Raw genomic sequence first — 15,330 nt, 5'->3', positions numbered from 1 at the left:
AGATATGAAGGTACAACAGTAGTTGTTATGACAGATATAGCCTACTTGAGTTCAATCTAGCCTCTAGGTGACTGTTCCTGTTGTGACCCTATAAGCAGATCAGATCTCAGAGCTGCTGAAGCCTCACAAGGTCTGTCTGGTGACACCTGTTCTAAACCACTCCAGTCAGCCATGTGGGAGATTGGCCAACAGATTTTTGGTGAGTGATGGACAATAAATATTTAGTAAGTTTACAACCTTAGTGTGCATAGTTTAATCAGAACAATTTCAAAGTTGTTTTGCAAAATGGAAACCAAAAGCTACAGAATGGCAGTAACTGAATGTGTTTAATGCCGAGGCATTGTTAGATTACCAGACATACAGAAGGTCTTGGAGCACCAAAACCTTCTGTATGTCTGGTCCCCAAAGAGCCCCATTTTTTTCCCCTTGTTTGTGGTGTTTGAATTTTATGCAACATGCAACAGCCATGTTGTTCCTTGAGGTGGAGCTAAGGGTCCATCATTCGCATTTCTAATCATGTCTCTCTGTTTTAGGTCCTGAGTTTGTGGAGAGGTTACCTGGTTATAAACAAGCATCCTGTCAGGGTAAATCACAGAAACATCTATAATTTGATCCAAATGAAACTAATTAGAACATTAAAGCAGACATTGCTTTATTTTGAGGGTGGGGTCATGCAGACAGCTTTGATTTTATGTGCCAAAGTTTTATGCTGTATATCTAACTCTTAATTTGTACACCACTATAGTGATGACAATTCTGCATTGTAATGAAGTTTTGGCTGGTCCTTATATATTTTAGAACTTTCTGAATGTTGGAATTAGGTTCAGGAGAGAGGGGGAGAGTAAGGGCTGGGGTTAAGATTAGTATTATAGGAATTTGTCTGTGTCTGTGTGTACAGGTGGAGAGCACATTTAGCTACTTGGAGATTTGCTCCATCAATATTCACAGTCCCACACAGGTACAGGTAAAACAGACCATGACAACCGAATATGATCATGTATTTTTACAGCAAGTAACATCATACAGGTTATGGTGTAATGCATGTGTTGCAGATTGAGTTGGCGACAGACAGGCAGACTCTGTGTTTCAATGTAATGCATGTTGAGGATCTTGAGGCCGTGGTCAGTCACATGACTGCCTCACTGAAGAGGATCTTCCCTGATTCATCTCCAGGGTGGGTCTCACTCCACAACCTGCCACATGTCTGAATTACACACCAATTAGTTCTATGCAGAATTTGATGTGCAGTTGTGATCACTGTATCTTTAGGATGTATATTTAGACAGTAACAGTCCTTGGTTTACCATCAGGTCATATTTTTAAATTTTGGAAACAGTATGCAGAGGGATAAAAATGCAAACAATAACCACAGCATGCAGTATAGTCCTGCATGGTGCATGCTGTGGCCTTTCACCACAGGCCTCCAGAACAGCTTCAATGCTCATTAGCCTAGAATTTCCAAAGATATGGACCATTACAGGGAAGATAGACAAAATTCTCTCAAAACATATTCCTTTATTTGGTGTTTAGATACTGGTGGTGAAAAGCCAGGTCTAATGCATCACTCCATACAGCTGAACTGCGATGTGGTGACTATGAATGCCACACTATGATCTTTTGTCCCTGATCCTCCAGATTTGTCAGGTCATTGTTTAAGTTCATCCAAACCTTTGGTTTTATGACCAAATACCTACAAAAACCTGTGTTGTGTTTTGTGCTAATGAACAAATGCTCACATGGTAAAGTAAGATGGTGAACATAGTAAACCTTACGGCTATACATTAGCATGTTAGCATTGTTATTGTACATTTGTTGACTTGGTGAGCTGCTAGCACAACTAGCAGGCTCTTTGTCTTCTTACACAGTCTGTCAGACTTAGTGTATATATTACCCTTCAATCTTCAGAAAGCTGTTAAAGACAATTACTCCAGAGCTCCAGCAGAGACTCCTCACACTGACCAGTGTGATAGAGGAGCAACTAAATAGTCAGCCTGGCTATTGTGGTATGTGCCTTTTATTTTACACAACAGCTGATTATATCTGTAGATGTTTATGTTCACTTTTACATAGCAATTTTATCGTACTCTCAAAAAGCTGAAAATGATACTGCCAGAATTTTAACCATCCACTGTTCAGCCAACTATTTTATGTGTTATTAAGACATTGTGATATAAAAATTATCTTTATATTTAGTAGAAGTAATGTTTGTTTTATTTACATCTCAAGAAAGCTTGTGCATTTTCAGGTTTTCTACATTAATTTGCCAAAATATGATCTGATTTTCATCTAAGTCACAACAACTGACAAACACAAAGTGTTTAAGCTGATAACACACAAACAATTCTAATATCTCGCATCTCTATAAAACACTCCCAATAAACATTCACAATGCTGGAGTGCCTCAGAGTTAATACCTGGTTGAACCTTCTGTCGCAGCATTGACTTTAAGCAAGTGCTTATAGATACTGTTTGAATGTGTGATCTGCAGGGGGATTCTCTGACACCTATGCTGCTTTGTGTGATTTCAATGAGATGCCGTTTAGGGAGGAGATTCAGTGGGTAGGTGAATGGTGCAATGCAACATAAAACACTAAATGAATGTTGGCACTGGTGTATCCAAATAAGACAAGACTACCTCTTATGGCAGGATGTTGAGAACATCTACTACACCCACAACTGGACACAGTTCAACCTGCAGGATTTCAGCCACTTAGACAGCAGGTGAGCTACCATCTAGAGTTACCTGACGCAGTTTTACTTCACCTGAATTACCAAACCCATTTACGTTTTTGTCCTTGTTTATCCTGACTTCTTAGAGACTTGGCATTAGCAGTAGCAGCTTTGTCCTTCAACCAGTGGTTTACCAAGATCTCCTGCAAAGAACTCAAATTGGTAAACACTTTTATTAGTTAATTTGTCTATGTAAAGAATTGTGTAAACACATGTGGACAAAGTGCCCAATTCATAAAATATATATTTCACAAACAATGTTTTGTTTAAAAGAACTTTCAGATCATGCAGTTCTCAAAATAAATACTAACAGCACTGACCAAATTGGATGAGCCTCTAATAAAAGTTTTTTCACATGACCACTTTTTTTGGTATGTGAGGGACATTTTTCTATGAAATATTCTGTTGTGGTTCTGGATACCAAACATTGGTAAATATTTATGTCATTTCAATATAGTTTTAATAGTGCACAGTTTTATTTCTACTGAACTGACAGTTATGAATAATAGTTATGGTAGTTAATAGATAGTATAATATTTTCTCAGGTATACAGCACTACAACACTAACATGTATGTTGAAAGAGTTATTGACACTTAAATATTTCCTGCACTTCAGTCTGGTTGCAAACTTTTAGACCTATAAACTAATAACTAGTAATTTTAGACCTACTCTTGCAGACCTATGCTTTTACACAGAACTAGAATTGCGACATAGTAACATTACACCTTGCAATAACAAAGCAATACACACTAGAATTGTGTGTATTGGCTGTATTCATATTTGGCTGTATTGAGTTTTTGACTGTATTTGTGTTTGTCCCATTAGTCAGTAGATGTCCAGCAACAGTTGACTTTCCTGCTGTCCAGATCTCCCAGTCTGGAGGAGCTCTCGCTAGAGTCCTGTGGACTCAAACTGTGAGTTTGTGTGACTGTGTGCAAAAATGTAGTTAGGCATAACAAAGAAGGACTTCCTTGAACAAAACTCACATAGGTGCATTAGAACAAAAGAGAGATTTAAAGCCTAGTTTGTAGCTACTGACTGAGAAATGTCCTTTTTACTCTGGTGCAGGGACTTTGCAATCAAAATGGCTGCTGCTCTGAGGGAACACACATCCTCTGTTCTGCAGTCCATCAACCTGTCAGGCAATCTAATAGAAGACAAAGGTGGGCTTTTGGCTTTTTATATATTGCATGTGATTAGTATAAACATTTTGAATCAAGTGGTAGGTTATATGTTTATGTCTACCTCTGTGAACCTCTCTCAGTTAGTGAAACAGACTGCTGTAGTGCTTAGGAATGAAATCCACTATGCTCTTTTGCAGCCTATTGGCTCTCAGATGTCAGAGGGCAGGAAAATTTTGTAAAATTATTTTCTTCATCATCAAGCAGGAATCAACAGTGAAAATGTAGTGACATCTAATAGTTTAATTGTTATACAAAAGGAGCTACAAGAGGGTAAGGTAAACATGGATGCCAGAAAATGTTAAGTATGTTTTTCAAGCATGGTTCACACATGAATGGTGTTTGTTTTTCTTCCATGTTACTCAATTTACAAATTGTTAGTTGTAAAATGGACCCATGTAAGAGCAGACATGTTTGTCAAAGCAGGAAAAGCACAGGTGTAAATAATATTAATAATAATGGCTCTATCCAATCAAGAACAGGCTCACCTGAATAAAATGCACAGCCATGGTAATTGTGTTGAATATCAGCTTTGCATATTAAATGTACAATAATTTGTCCACAGAATAAATTTCTTTAAACTTTAGAATGTCCAACATTTTGTTTAAATCACTGTGCATACTGGATTTCTGGCATAGTTTGTATGTGTGTGTTGTCATTTCATTCCTAGGTGTAATAGCTCTCAGTCAGGAATTGGGGAACCTAGCTGAAGGACTCAAGCACCTTTCTCTGTCCCGGGTATTAATGACTGCTAGAGGTATAAACACACTATATATTATGTACAATATATTGTGGTTATATTACAATATAAAAACATTGGTTTGTAGCTTTAGAGGAAGAGCATGATAAAGATGGATGTGGAGGATACATAAAGACCCAATACACTGGATAGTGTACTATATGCCATTATACAACTCCATTTACCTCCTCCTAAGACTGTTCTGTTTTGCAGTTCTCCATCCTACTCTCTCATTTCTTAAAAGAAAGAAAGCAATGGCTGTGATTTTTGATATGACGTCAGTCTTCCTTCACTAATTGTGCATTTGTTTCCAGGTCTGGGCTGTCTGAGTCAGGTATTATCCTCCAGTCAGCTCTTCTCAGCTTCTCTGACCCATCTTGATCTGTCTGGTAACCCCAGTAGCCTAGTTACTGAAGAAGCCACGGTATGTTCTGCTCTGTGTGTGTGTGTGTGTGTGTGTGTGTGTGTGTGTGTGTATTTCCAGGGGATTTCATGACCTTTTCATGACCTTTTCACCAGTAGTCACAATTATTATTAGTAAATATCATGCCCACCTCCACCCCCCAGTTACTTACAGTTGTAACAATTTGGTCACCTCATAATAATTAAGACAAAAGCAAAGGGAAAAATGAAATAATGCACAGGCTGTGTTCAAGTGCTGAAGGGGCCTAATTGTGATTATTTTCCCTTAGAGTGACTCAAAACAAAACAGGACAAACCAAATTGAGATTTTTTTATATCAGGTCTGGTCCACTTCCAAACGTAATTCTTTAGCTGTGTGATGAATTCCCATCAATTTCTGTACTTTTACAAAGAATACATACTGATTTACATATGTGATAAATATGCACAAGATTTAGATACATGCTACATTGTTTAACTCCAAGGGTGAATAACATTATTCTTATTACTTTGTGCATTCACTGCAGCAAATCACGCCTTAACATGCTGAACTATACGACACAATACTATATAAATTAAGGATGTGAGTGTGTGTGTGTGTGTCTTACAGTTTCTCTTCAAGTTCTTATCCAGTACAAATTCTCTGTCTCATCTGGACCTCAGTGATACCAACTGCCCCCTGGACACGGTCAGTAAGAGACAGTTTAAATAAACTGCTCTCTCCTCTAAGGCTGGTTGGTTGACATCGTGCATTCCAGTCCTAATGCTACACACAAACCCTTAAATGTACAGTGAGCCATCAGTCATAATGTGTAATAACATCTGGACAGAGAACACTAGTGTGGATTAATCTTTGTCATTTCTTTTGTCTTATGCATCATGATTTGACAAAATAATGTGATACCTGGCTTAAAATAAATAATAATTGAAGTTAGCATTCTTGTACTGCTTTTATTTATTGTGTATTGAACTTTGTTAATATCAGCCATGTAAGTTACATTCACTTAATTCTTACTTTTTCATACAGTTATTTGTGTCCTTGTCTGCTGGATATTGTTACAAACTGATGCACCTGAACCTGGCCAGGAATCCTTTCAGCCACAGGTGAGCACCAATGTTCCACTTCACAGCAGCCTTCTGTTTGCATTACTGAGAAAAATAACCATAATTTCTGATTTTGCTCTATTAATAGATACATTTTTAAAAAAAGAACAACCCTAACAATTTGGTGCAGAAGGTTTGCAAACATATTTCAGATGTTTTGAAATTAATACATCAAAATTTCATCTATGCATAGAGAGTAAAAAATGAACATATTCATTATTTCAGGACTTTTTTGTCCTGATATATTTTCATTTATCAAGAATAGCTATAACCATGTCTCATCCATTTGGAGTCTCTTAGTAAGCTGTCAGTGAGCCTGCATGAAAAACACTAAAACCCACAAACTGAATTACATTAAACCATTAATAAATCTTATTGATGATAACAGCAGCACAACATGTCAAAAGGTCAGCAATGAAAAATTAAAGTATGCACAACAGTACAAAGACTTGAATATTAGGGCAACATGCAATAGAGCATCTGGCAAGGAGTGACTGAGACTACTGCAGATGAGTGTTGGTGACAAACTGAGTCAGGAAGATACTTAACTATTGTAGCAGCCTGACATGACTACACATTTTAATGAATCAATAAGTGGAATGAGATTCTGAAGTCCATTGTAGCACATTTTCATGGTGTGGAAGATAAAATGATATGAAAAGAAAACAGCCTATTGCCACTTTTCCAATACACCATTTTAATGCCTGGCCTTTTTTCAATTCTGTTAAATATTCTAATCTCATTAAACTACTTTTAAAGATCTCCTGTAAAAAAGCAGCGTTAACAAATTGATGTACAACACTGAAGTTAGCTCAATCTGTTTGTTAGCTTGATCTGCTTAGTAATAATAAACATCTTTTTACAGCTGATACACAAAATCATCTAATAGATTTACATTGTTTAAACTTTCGATAAGTCAGTCGTTTATTTAGATTATATTAAACAAGTGCATTTTTACTACAATGACCGACGTTTTATCCTGAGGTACACTCAGAAACAGGTGCATTGCCGCTTTCCGCCATTTTCGAATATGACTTCTCTCGCATGGCCTCATGGGACAGTAAAGTGTCCATCGTATGCGCACTTCGGAATTTTGGTGGATGTAGTTGGTGATCCGGGTACTTCCCGCCAACCGTTTTTCGAATACTATCAATTCGAACATACTACATGCCTCGCATTCTATATAGTACAGAAGTATGCAATTTTGGACGCAGCCACTGTGTTGTTTTGCTAGTCGAGTTAGCCATTTGCCTTTCTAAAGGGTCGAGTAGAGTTGAGTGGTGCTAGTGGAAAAGCCCCATATTATTGTGTGGTTTATTTTTGTGTGTGCAGAAAGGTGCGGGAGGTGACCAGGAGCATTCGAGAGTTCTTCAGTCAGAGCTGTGAGCTAAGATATGTGGGCCTATCTGCGACCAAACTACCTCCACAAGCTCTCAGGTGTGTTTAGTCTCAATAAATGCAAGAATTTAGTATTTTAATTTTGTTTATTTAATTGTATGCAAAAGTCCACTCTTTGACATTAAACTGAGATGTGTATGAAGCCCTGGAATGGGCCCGAGTGGATTGCATGGTTTTGCTACAGCATATATATGTGCTCTGTTAACTACTAACCCTGTGCTTCTCTTTGAAAAAAAAAATCACAAACCAAACTTATGTTTTTTTTTTGTTTTTTTTTATGCTGCTCCTCCTTGTTTGCATTAATTTTCAGAACAGTTATTACACTGTATAGATGCAGAACCTGTTTCTGTATAGCCTTATGTTGATTCCAAATCTCCTACTCAGTTGTGCATTTTTAGGTTAAATCCCTCTCAAACACCAACTGAACCAACTTGGCCTTTTGTAGATTGTTGCATGTCTGTGGTCTGAATGTACATTTCTCAAGACCCCTTTGATTGGCTGATTGTTAATTTAACCCTCTGTGGTCTGAGGGTGTTTTGGGGCCCTGGACAAGTTTTGACATGCCCTGACATTTGTGCTTTTTTCAGTTGCTTCTAAACATATTAATGGCTAAAGTCTGATAACACTTGTGTTTTTGAGAAAACAGCGTTTATGCATGGTTAATGAACAACTAAAATTTTTAACTCACTGAAATAAGGCTATAAAACACATACAGAACTTGTAGCCTAGAGTTTTTGCTTGTAGAAATCATCTTGTTCACTCATTCACAGAAAACAATACACTGATTAGACTTTTCTAACATACATGTTTAGAAGGGGCATATGCAAGAAGGTGTGCATGGTCATGAATAATCATGTGATTCACCTGGAAGACAAAGACCTGCATAATGAGCTGTTCAGTCAAAACAGCCATTACCTGTTAAAAAAAAAATGTTTCCACCAAGAAGGCCACATATATGACGTGTAATATATCAGATTTGAATGAGTGTTTACAAAGGTGTTTTAATTATAGTAAACTGTACATGGTCTTCACTATTTTATAAACATTATTATACATTATGATAGTCACTTATGGTGTTGTGCATCATGTTTAGTAGATCTTTGGCTGGATACAAGAAACAGTGTAACAGATCATAATCATTTAGCTGCCGCAGTACCTGTATTATTGCACATCCACAGACAGGCTAATAGGTTTTGATTCCTGATGCAATGCCACCATAAGGGCACCACAAACATATAGTGAAAAAGTATGACACTTTGGATTGCTACCAGCATATAGACTGAATTAGCATTTTTTTTTACATCAATTATAAGTGTACATACTTTTCCTTCATGAGACCAGTGACATGCAGGAAGTGTGGGCACACAGTCTAGAGCTGAGGGAGTAAAACCAAGTAACACCATGACTGTGATAGTTGACGTCTTGTCATAAACATATTGTGACTGGCTGACAAAATAGTTCCCTTTTAATCAGTGGTTCCCTAACTTTTTTTGGAGGGCCCCCCTTTTGCATTAAGAAAATCCCACCCTCAACCCCCTACCGTCACACATGTACATGTCTTTTGCTTCCAAACTGCACTTGAATTTATTTTAATTATAATTTATACAAAATGGCAACGTATTACTGAACAAACAAAATAAACATATGCCGTTTATTTACTTCTTCAGTTTCAAACTGTCAGAAGCTAACGTTAGTAATTTCAGACAAAGCATGAAACTGTGCTTTGAATTGGTGAAGACTTATCCTCTGCTGTAACAATATGTTTAGCTGTTGGATTAGTGTTTGACGAGTCAACATAAATCTGTCACTTGTGGTTTCTGTTGTATTTAAAAGTACTTTGAAAAGTACTCTAAAGTAGGAGCTAAAAAAGTCCACAAAAACAGTATTCTAAGAACTATTATAGGTCTCAGTTCCTAGACAAAAAAGAAAAACTTCCTCCAGAGATTCTAAGAAATGTGAAAAAGTTCCTCCCTACTCAGTAGTCATGTCTGTTTAATGGATGGAAGGTGCAAAAAGAGCTCTACTGGCAAAGACTTGTATATTTCACAGATTTTGTTTTGCAACTAGGTTATTACTACAGGGTCTGGTGACCAACAATCGTCTCTTTGGGTTGGAGTTGGACATCAGTAGCTGTGAGGTACAGAACACACACATAACCACACACTTTTTTCATTTTGTTGTGATGACTGGGTAGCTGAAGCCATAACAAACATGCCATTGTATGCCTGTGTGTGTGTATGTGTATGTGTAGTTACGTTCAGCAGGCGCCCAGGTCATACAAGAGCATATATCTGAAGCTGCAGCTGTCAAAAGTCTGGATATCTCTGACAATGGTATGGAATACACACACACAATCCTTGTTTCTTTGTCACTTAGGGGTCTTTTTATTGACGTACACCCATGGTTTCACTGAAGTAAAAGCACAATCTCTGTTAATGGTGTTCATGAATGATATTTGCAAGCTAATATATTGCATCCAAAGGCACATACAATCTAAAATTGATTAAGTTATATAGAGAAATAGACATATAGAAATGTCATAAATTACAAAAGCAGTGTTCAAGTAACATTCCACACTATCCCATTCATGACACCATGTTTGTATTAGGATATGAAAGAACATACACTTGTCATGGTTTTGGGTGATGAAGCTGCATTTTAATTTCACACATTTCAATGAAACATGCGTACACTTGCTGTCAAATACACTGATGTTGAATAAATATGTGACATATGATAGATGATTGGTAATAGCCAATCAAACGTGATAAATGTCAATTTATCAATTTATGAATCTCTCTTGAACTATAATAAGTTCAATCTGTGTTGCCCCCCTCCCACCTGATCTTGTCTGGCTGTAGGTTTTGAGAATGACATGGTGACCTTGGTTCTGTCAGTCGGTCGATGTCACTCTTTACGACACCTTGCCCTGGGGAGAAACTTTGCCATGAAGTCCAGGTCTGGAAAACATAACACAAAGCCATGATTTAAATGCTCCACTTGCTTTTTTTACTTTAACACCTTTAACACCTTTAACACCTTCTCCTGACATTAGATCACTACTTCTTGTTGTTGGTTTCAGAAAGTATTCAATTCAATTCAATTCAATTTTATTTGTATAGCGCCAAATCACAATACAAATCATCTCAAGGCACTTTACAAAAACTAAAACTAAAAACCCAACAATTCCCTTATGAGCAAGCACTTGGCGACAGTGGAGAGGAAAAAACTCCCTTTAACGGAAGAAAAAAACCTCCAGCAGAACCGGGCTCAGTTTGGGCGGCCATCTGCCTCGACCGGTTGGGGTGAGTGGATAGAGCAGAGAGAAAAGAACAGCAACAATAAACAACAAATAGACACTGCAAGTTGGTGGGGCCAGTAACTGCACATCAGCGATAAACAGCTCCAGGACCAGGGACACCTGCAGAAGGTACAGAGAGAGAGAGAGAGAGAGGGAGGGAGAGAGCACAAACTAGGGGAGAGAGAGAGCACAAGGTTAGTAACATTCAATGGTGGAATATACATGAGGTGGGAGAGAAGGGGGGGGGGGGGGGGGGGGGGGTAGGGGAGCTCAGTGCACCAATGGTCCTCGGGCAGTCTAGGCCTATAGCAGCATAACTAACTAAGGGATGGTTCAGGGTTGCCTGAAGCCAGCCCTAACTATATGCTTTGTCAAAGAGGAAGGTTTTAAGTCTAGCCTTAAAAGTACAGAGAGTGTCTGCCTCCTGAACCCAGGCTGAGAGCTGGTTCCACAGGAGAGGAGCTTGATAGCTAAAGGCTCTGCCTCCCATTCTGCTTTTGAGAACTCTGGGAACCACAAGTAGGCCTGCACTCTGAGAGCGAAGTGGTCTATTGGGATAATATGGTACTATGAGGTCTTTAAGGTATGAAGGAGCTTGATTATGAAGGGATTTGTATGTGAGAAGAAGGATTTTAAATTCTATTCTATATTTTACAGGGAGCCAATGAAGAGAAGCCAATATAGGAGAAATATGATCTCTCTTGCTAGTTCCTGTCAGGACTCTGGCTGCGGCATTCTGGATTAATTGGAGGCTTTTTATTAAGATATTAGGACATCCAGATAGTAATGAGTTACAGTAATCTAGCCTTGAGGAAACAAACGCATGGACTAGTTTTTCTGCATCATTTTGAGACAGGATGTTCCTAATTTTGGAAATGTTGCGCAGGTGAAAGAATGCAGTTCTAGAAATTTGTTTTATGTGTGAGTTAAAGGACATGTCCTGGTCAAAAATAACTCCAAGGTTTTTTACAGTAGTGCTGGAGGCCAGGGCTATGCCATCTAGAGTAGCTATAATTTTAGAAAAGTTATTTCTGAGATTTTTAGGCCCAAATATAATGACTTCTGTTTTCTCCGAGTTTAAAAGTAAAAAGTTACTGGTCATCCAAGCCTTTATGTCAGTTAGACAGGCTTGAAGTCTGGTTAACTGGTTTGTGTTAACAGGTTTAATAGATAGATATAACTGAGTGTCATCCGCATAGCAGTGGTAATTAATAGAGTGCTTCCTAATGACATATCCTAAAGGAAGCATGTACAGGGTGAACAGAATCGGTCCTAGCACAGAACCTTGTGGAACTCCATAACTAACTTTTGTTCGTGTGGAAGGTTCATCATGGACATGAACAAACTGGAATCTGTCCGATAAATAGGATTGGAACCACTTTAACGCTTTTCCTCTGATACCAATCACATGCTCCAGTCTCTGTAATAAGATGTTGTGGTCAATGGTGTCGAATGCTGCACTAAGGTCTAGGAGGACAAGTATCGAAACAAGTCCATTATCTGAGGCTAAGAGAAGATTGTTGGTAACTTTCAACAGTGCTGTTTCTGTACTATGATGTGCTCTAAATCCTGATTGGAAATCTTCAAATAGTTCATTCCTGTGTAAGTGGTCTGATAGCTGCTTAGCAACAGCTTTTTCTAGGATTTTAGAAATAAATGGCAGGTTGGATATTGGTCTGTAATTAGCCAAGACACCTGGATCAAGACTAGGCTTTTTGAGTAAAGGTTTGATTACTGCAGTCTTAAAGGCCTGTGGTACGTAGCCTGATACTAGAGATAAATTTACCAAGTCCAATAAAGATGAGTTCATTAATGGCAGGGTGCCTTTAAGCAGTCTAGTCGGGATGGGGTCCAAGAGACACGTTGATGATTTCGATGAAGCAACTACTGATGTAAATTCAGAGAGATCTATAGGAGAGAAGCAGTCTAAACATAACTGAGGTCCTACAGATGATTCAAGAGCTACTGTAGTAAAAGATTCATTTATTGCAGGTATAGGAAGCATCTGCTGAATTTTATCTCTAATAGTTGTGATTTTATTTGTAAAGAAACTCATAAATTCATCACTGCTGAGAGCTAAGGGAACACTGGGCTCAACGGAGCTGTGACTTTTTGTCAGCCTGGCTACAGTGCTGAAAAGAAACCTGGGATTGTTCTTATTTTCCTCTATTAGTGATGAATAGTATGCAGTTCTGGCTTTACGGAGAGCTTTTTTATATGTTAATAGACTGTTTTTCCAGGCTAGAAAAATTTCCTCTAAGTTTGTGGAACGCCACTTCCTTTCCAGCCTTCGTGATGCCTGCTTTAAGGTACGAACATGTAAATTATACCATGGGGCTAGTCTTCTCTGAATCACTAACTTCTTTTTCAGAGGGGCTACAGAATCAAGCGTTTCACGCAGTGAGGTTACAGCGCTGTCAACAACATGATCAATTTGGTAGGGAGTAGGATTAAGGCAGCTGCCCTCCATTATGTTTATACTTGGCATAGATGCAAATAAAGATGGAATCATTTTCTTAAATTTATTAACAGCGTTGTCGGATAAACATCTGCTGTAGTGGAATTTTCTTCCAGACGCTGCATGATCCATCATTTTAAATTCGAAAGTTATTAAAGAATGATCTGACAAAACAGGATTTGGGGGGAAAATTATTAGATGTTCAATTTCGATGCCATAGGTCAGAACAAGATCAAGGGTGTGATTAAAACAGTGGGTGGGTTTATTAACGTTTTGAATGAAACCAATTGAATCTAATATAGAATTAAATGCAATGCTGAGGCTGTTATTTTCAACATCTACATGAATGTTAAAATCTCCCACTATAATGACTTTATCTGATCTAAGCACTAAATCAGACAGGAAGTCAGGGAATTCAGTTAAAAACTCTGAGTAAGGGACAGGTGGACGGTACAAAATGACAAGTAGAACTGGTTTTTGTGTTTTCCAGTTTGTATGTGAGAGACTAAGAGTGAGGCTCTCAAATGAGTTATAACTGTTCTGAGGATGAAAGTTTAATAATAAGTTTGACTGGAAGATTGCAGCTACTCCTCCACCTCGACCTGTGCTTCGAGGAACATGATAATTTTTATGACTGAGGGGGGTTGATTCATTCAGACTGACATATTCATCCTGCTGTAACCAGGTTTCAGTAAGATAAAGTAGGTCAATTTGGTGATCAGTTATCAAATCATTTACTAACAGAGATTTAGAAGAAAGGGACCTAATATTTAATAATCCACATTTGACAGTTCTGTTTTTCTGTTCAATAAGAGGAGTGGTCTTAATTTTTATTAAGTTTTTATGAATAACTCCTCTTTCTGTTAACTTCTGATTTGTTTGATTTATATGTTCGAGGGGCAGACACAGTCTCTATGTGGTTTGAAGGGGGCGGCGGCTCTAAGGAAACTGCAGAGAAGCGTTTTAGACTGAGTCTCTGCATCCCGGTCCCCACCCTGGATTGTCAGGCTTTAGGTCGGCTAAGAAACTCGGCCAAATTCCTAGAGATGAGAGCTGCACCATTCAAAGTGGGATGGATGCCATCTCTCGCTATCAGACCGGGTTTTCCCCAGAAAGTGGCCCAATTGTCTATGAAGCCCACATCGTTTGCTGGACACCACCTAGACAGCCAGCGACGGAACGACGACATGCGGCTAAACATGTCATCGCTGGTCAGATTGGGATCCAGATCCAGATCCTTTCACTTTTTGCACACTTTATTGTGCTGTAAATTAACTTAAAATATATTTTCTCTCAAGCTCAGCTTACTGCAGTGCTGAAAGACAAACTGTTGCCCCAGTCTCAGGTTGCTGCACTTTGGAGCAGGTTTTCTTCAAGGACCTTTTGTCATGATTCCCCTTTGGGACTTCCTGCCGGGGGACCTTTATTTTGTAAAGACTTCCTTTTTCCTTGCACTGGCCCCCGGCAGCTTCACTAGTTATTTCTGTTCATTGATTTCACCTGTGTGTAATTGTCTTTGTGTTTCTCCTTATTTATACCTCCCTCCTTCCTTTGTTCCCTGCCAAAGCATTTGTTGAAACTAGTTATAGTTAGTTTGTGTTAAGAGTGAAGGTGTGTTTTTGTAGTGACCGTCTCACTCTGTCTTTCTTAGTTTTACCGTATCATCTGGTTCCCGTGTGCTTAGTCTCTTGAGTTTTTGTATTTGTTGCCCTGGAAGTCCCAGGAGAAAATAAAGCCTGCGTTGTCCAGCATTTGGGTCCTACCTTCTCTCCCGCACCTACGCTCCGACACCAGCTCATGACAGAATGCTTTGGCCAGACAAGGACCCAGCGGACAGCGAGGGGAGGACTCTGGAGGAAGAATGGAGTGGGGGGCGCCTTCAGTTGTTTGTCGGTCGGCTGCAGTCCTCCGGGAATTACCGGGACGTCATGGATCTGTGCCATCAGGTAAAAGGAGACTTTCGTCACCCTCCCCGGTTTGTGACACAGAATAGGGCAGTTTTAATGGCTACCCTAT

At 38.8% G+C, this 15,330-nt stretch overlaps 1 protein-coding gene across 1 annotated transcript in view; it reads left to right on the top strand.

Annotated features, from left to right (window-relative positions):
* carmil2 (capping protein regulator and myosin 1 linker 2) overlaps positions 1–15,330 on the top strand; it is a 71,497-nt gene that overhangs the window by 1,824 nt on the left and 54,343 nt on the right. Inside the window, exons 2-19 of the mRNA XM_026310760.2 lie at positions 96–199; positions 534–584; positions 899–964; positions 1,053–1,174; positions 1,906–2,003; positions 2,489–2,559; positions 2,648–2,721; positions 2,817–2,892; positions 3,557–3,645; positions 3,800–3,894; positions 4,583–4,669; positions 4,966–5,075; positions 5,664–5,741; positions 6,081–6,157; positions 7,490–7,594; positions 9,623–9,692; positions 9,807–9,888; positions 10,417–10,513. Of these exons, the coding sequence (XP_026166545.1) occupies positions 96–199; positions 534–584; positions 899–964; positions 1,053–1,174; positions 1,906–2,003; positions 2,489–2,559; positions 2,648–2,721; positions 2,817–2,892; positions 3,557–3,645; positions 3,800–3,894; positions 4,583–4,669; positions 4,966–5,075; positions 5,664–5,741; positions 6,081–6,157; positions 7,490–7,594; positions 9,623–9,692; positions 9,807–9,888; positions 10,417–10,513 (1,552 nt within the window). The remainder of the gene's footprint in view (positions 1–95; positions 200–533; positions 585–898; positions 965–1,052; positions 1,175–1,905; positions 2,004–2,488; positions 2,560–2,647; positions 2,722–2,816; positions 2,893–3,556; positions 3,646–3,799; positions 3,895–4,582; positions 4,670–4,965; positions 5,076–5,663; positions 5,742–6,080; positions 6,158–7,489; positions 7,595–9,622; positions 9,693–9,806; positions 9,889–10,416; positions 10,514–15,330) is intronic.

This window comes from Mastacembelus armatus, chromosome 6, assembly GCF_900324485.2.
Source record: "Mastacembelus armatus chromosome 6, fMasArm1.2, whole genome shotgun sequence".
Taxonomy (NCBI): domain Eukaryota; kingdom Metazoa; phylum Chordata; class Actinopteri; order Synbranchiformes; family Mastacembelidae; genus Mastacembelus; species Mastacembelus armatus.
This window is presented reverse-complemented; position numbering and strand designations above follow the sequence as displayed.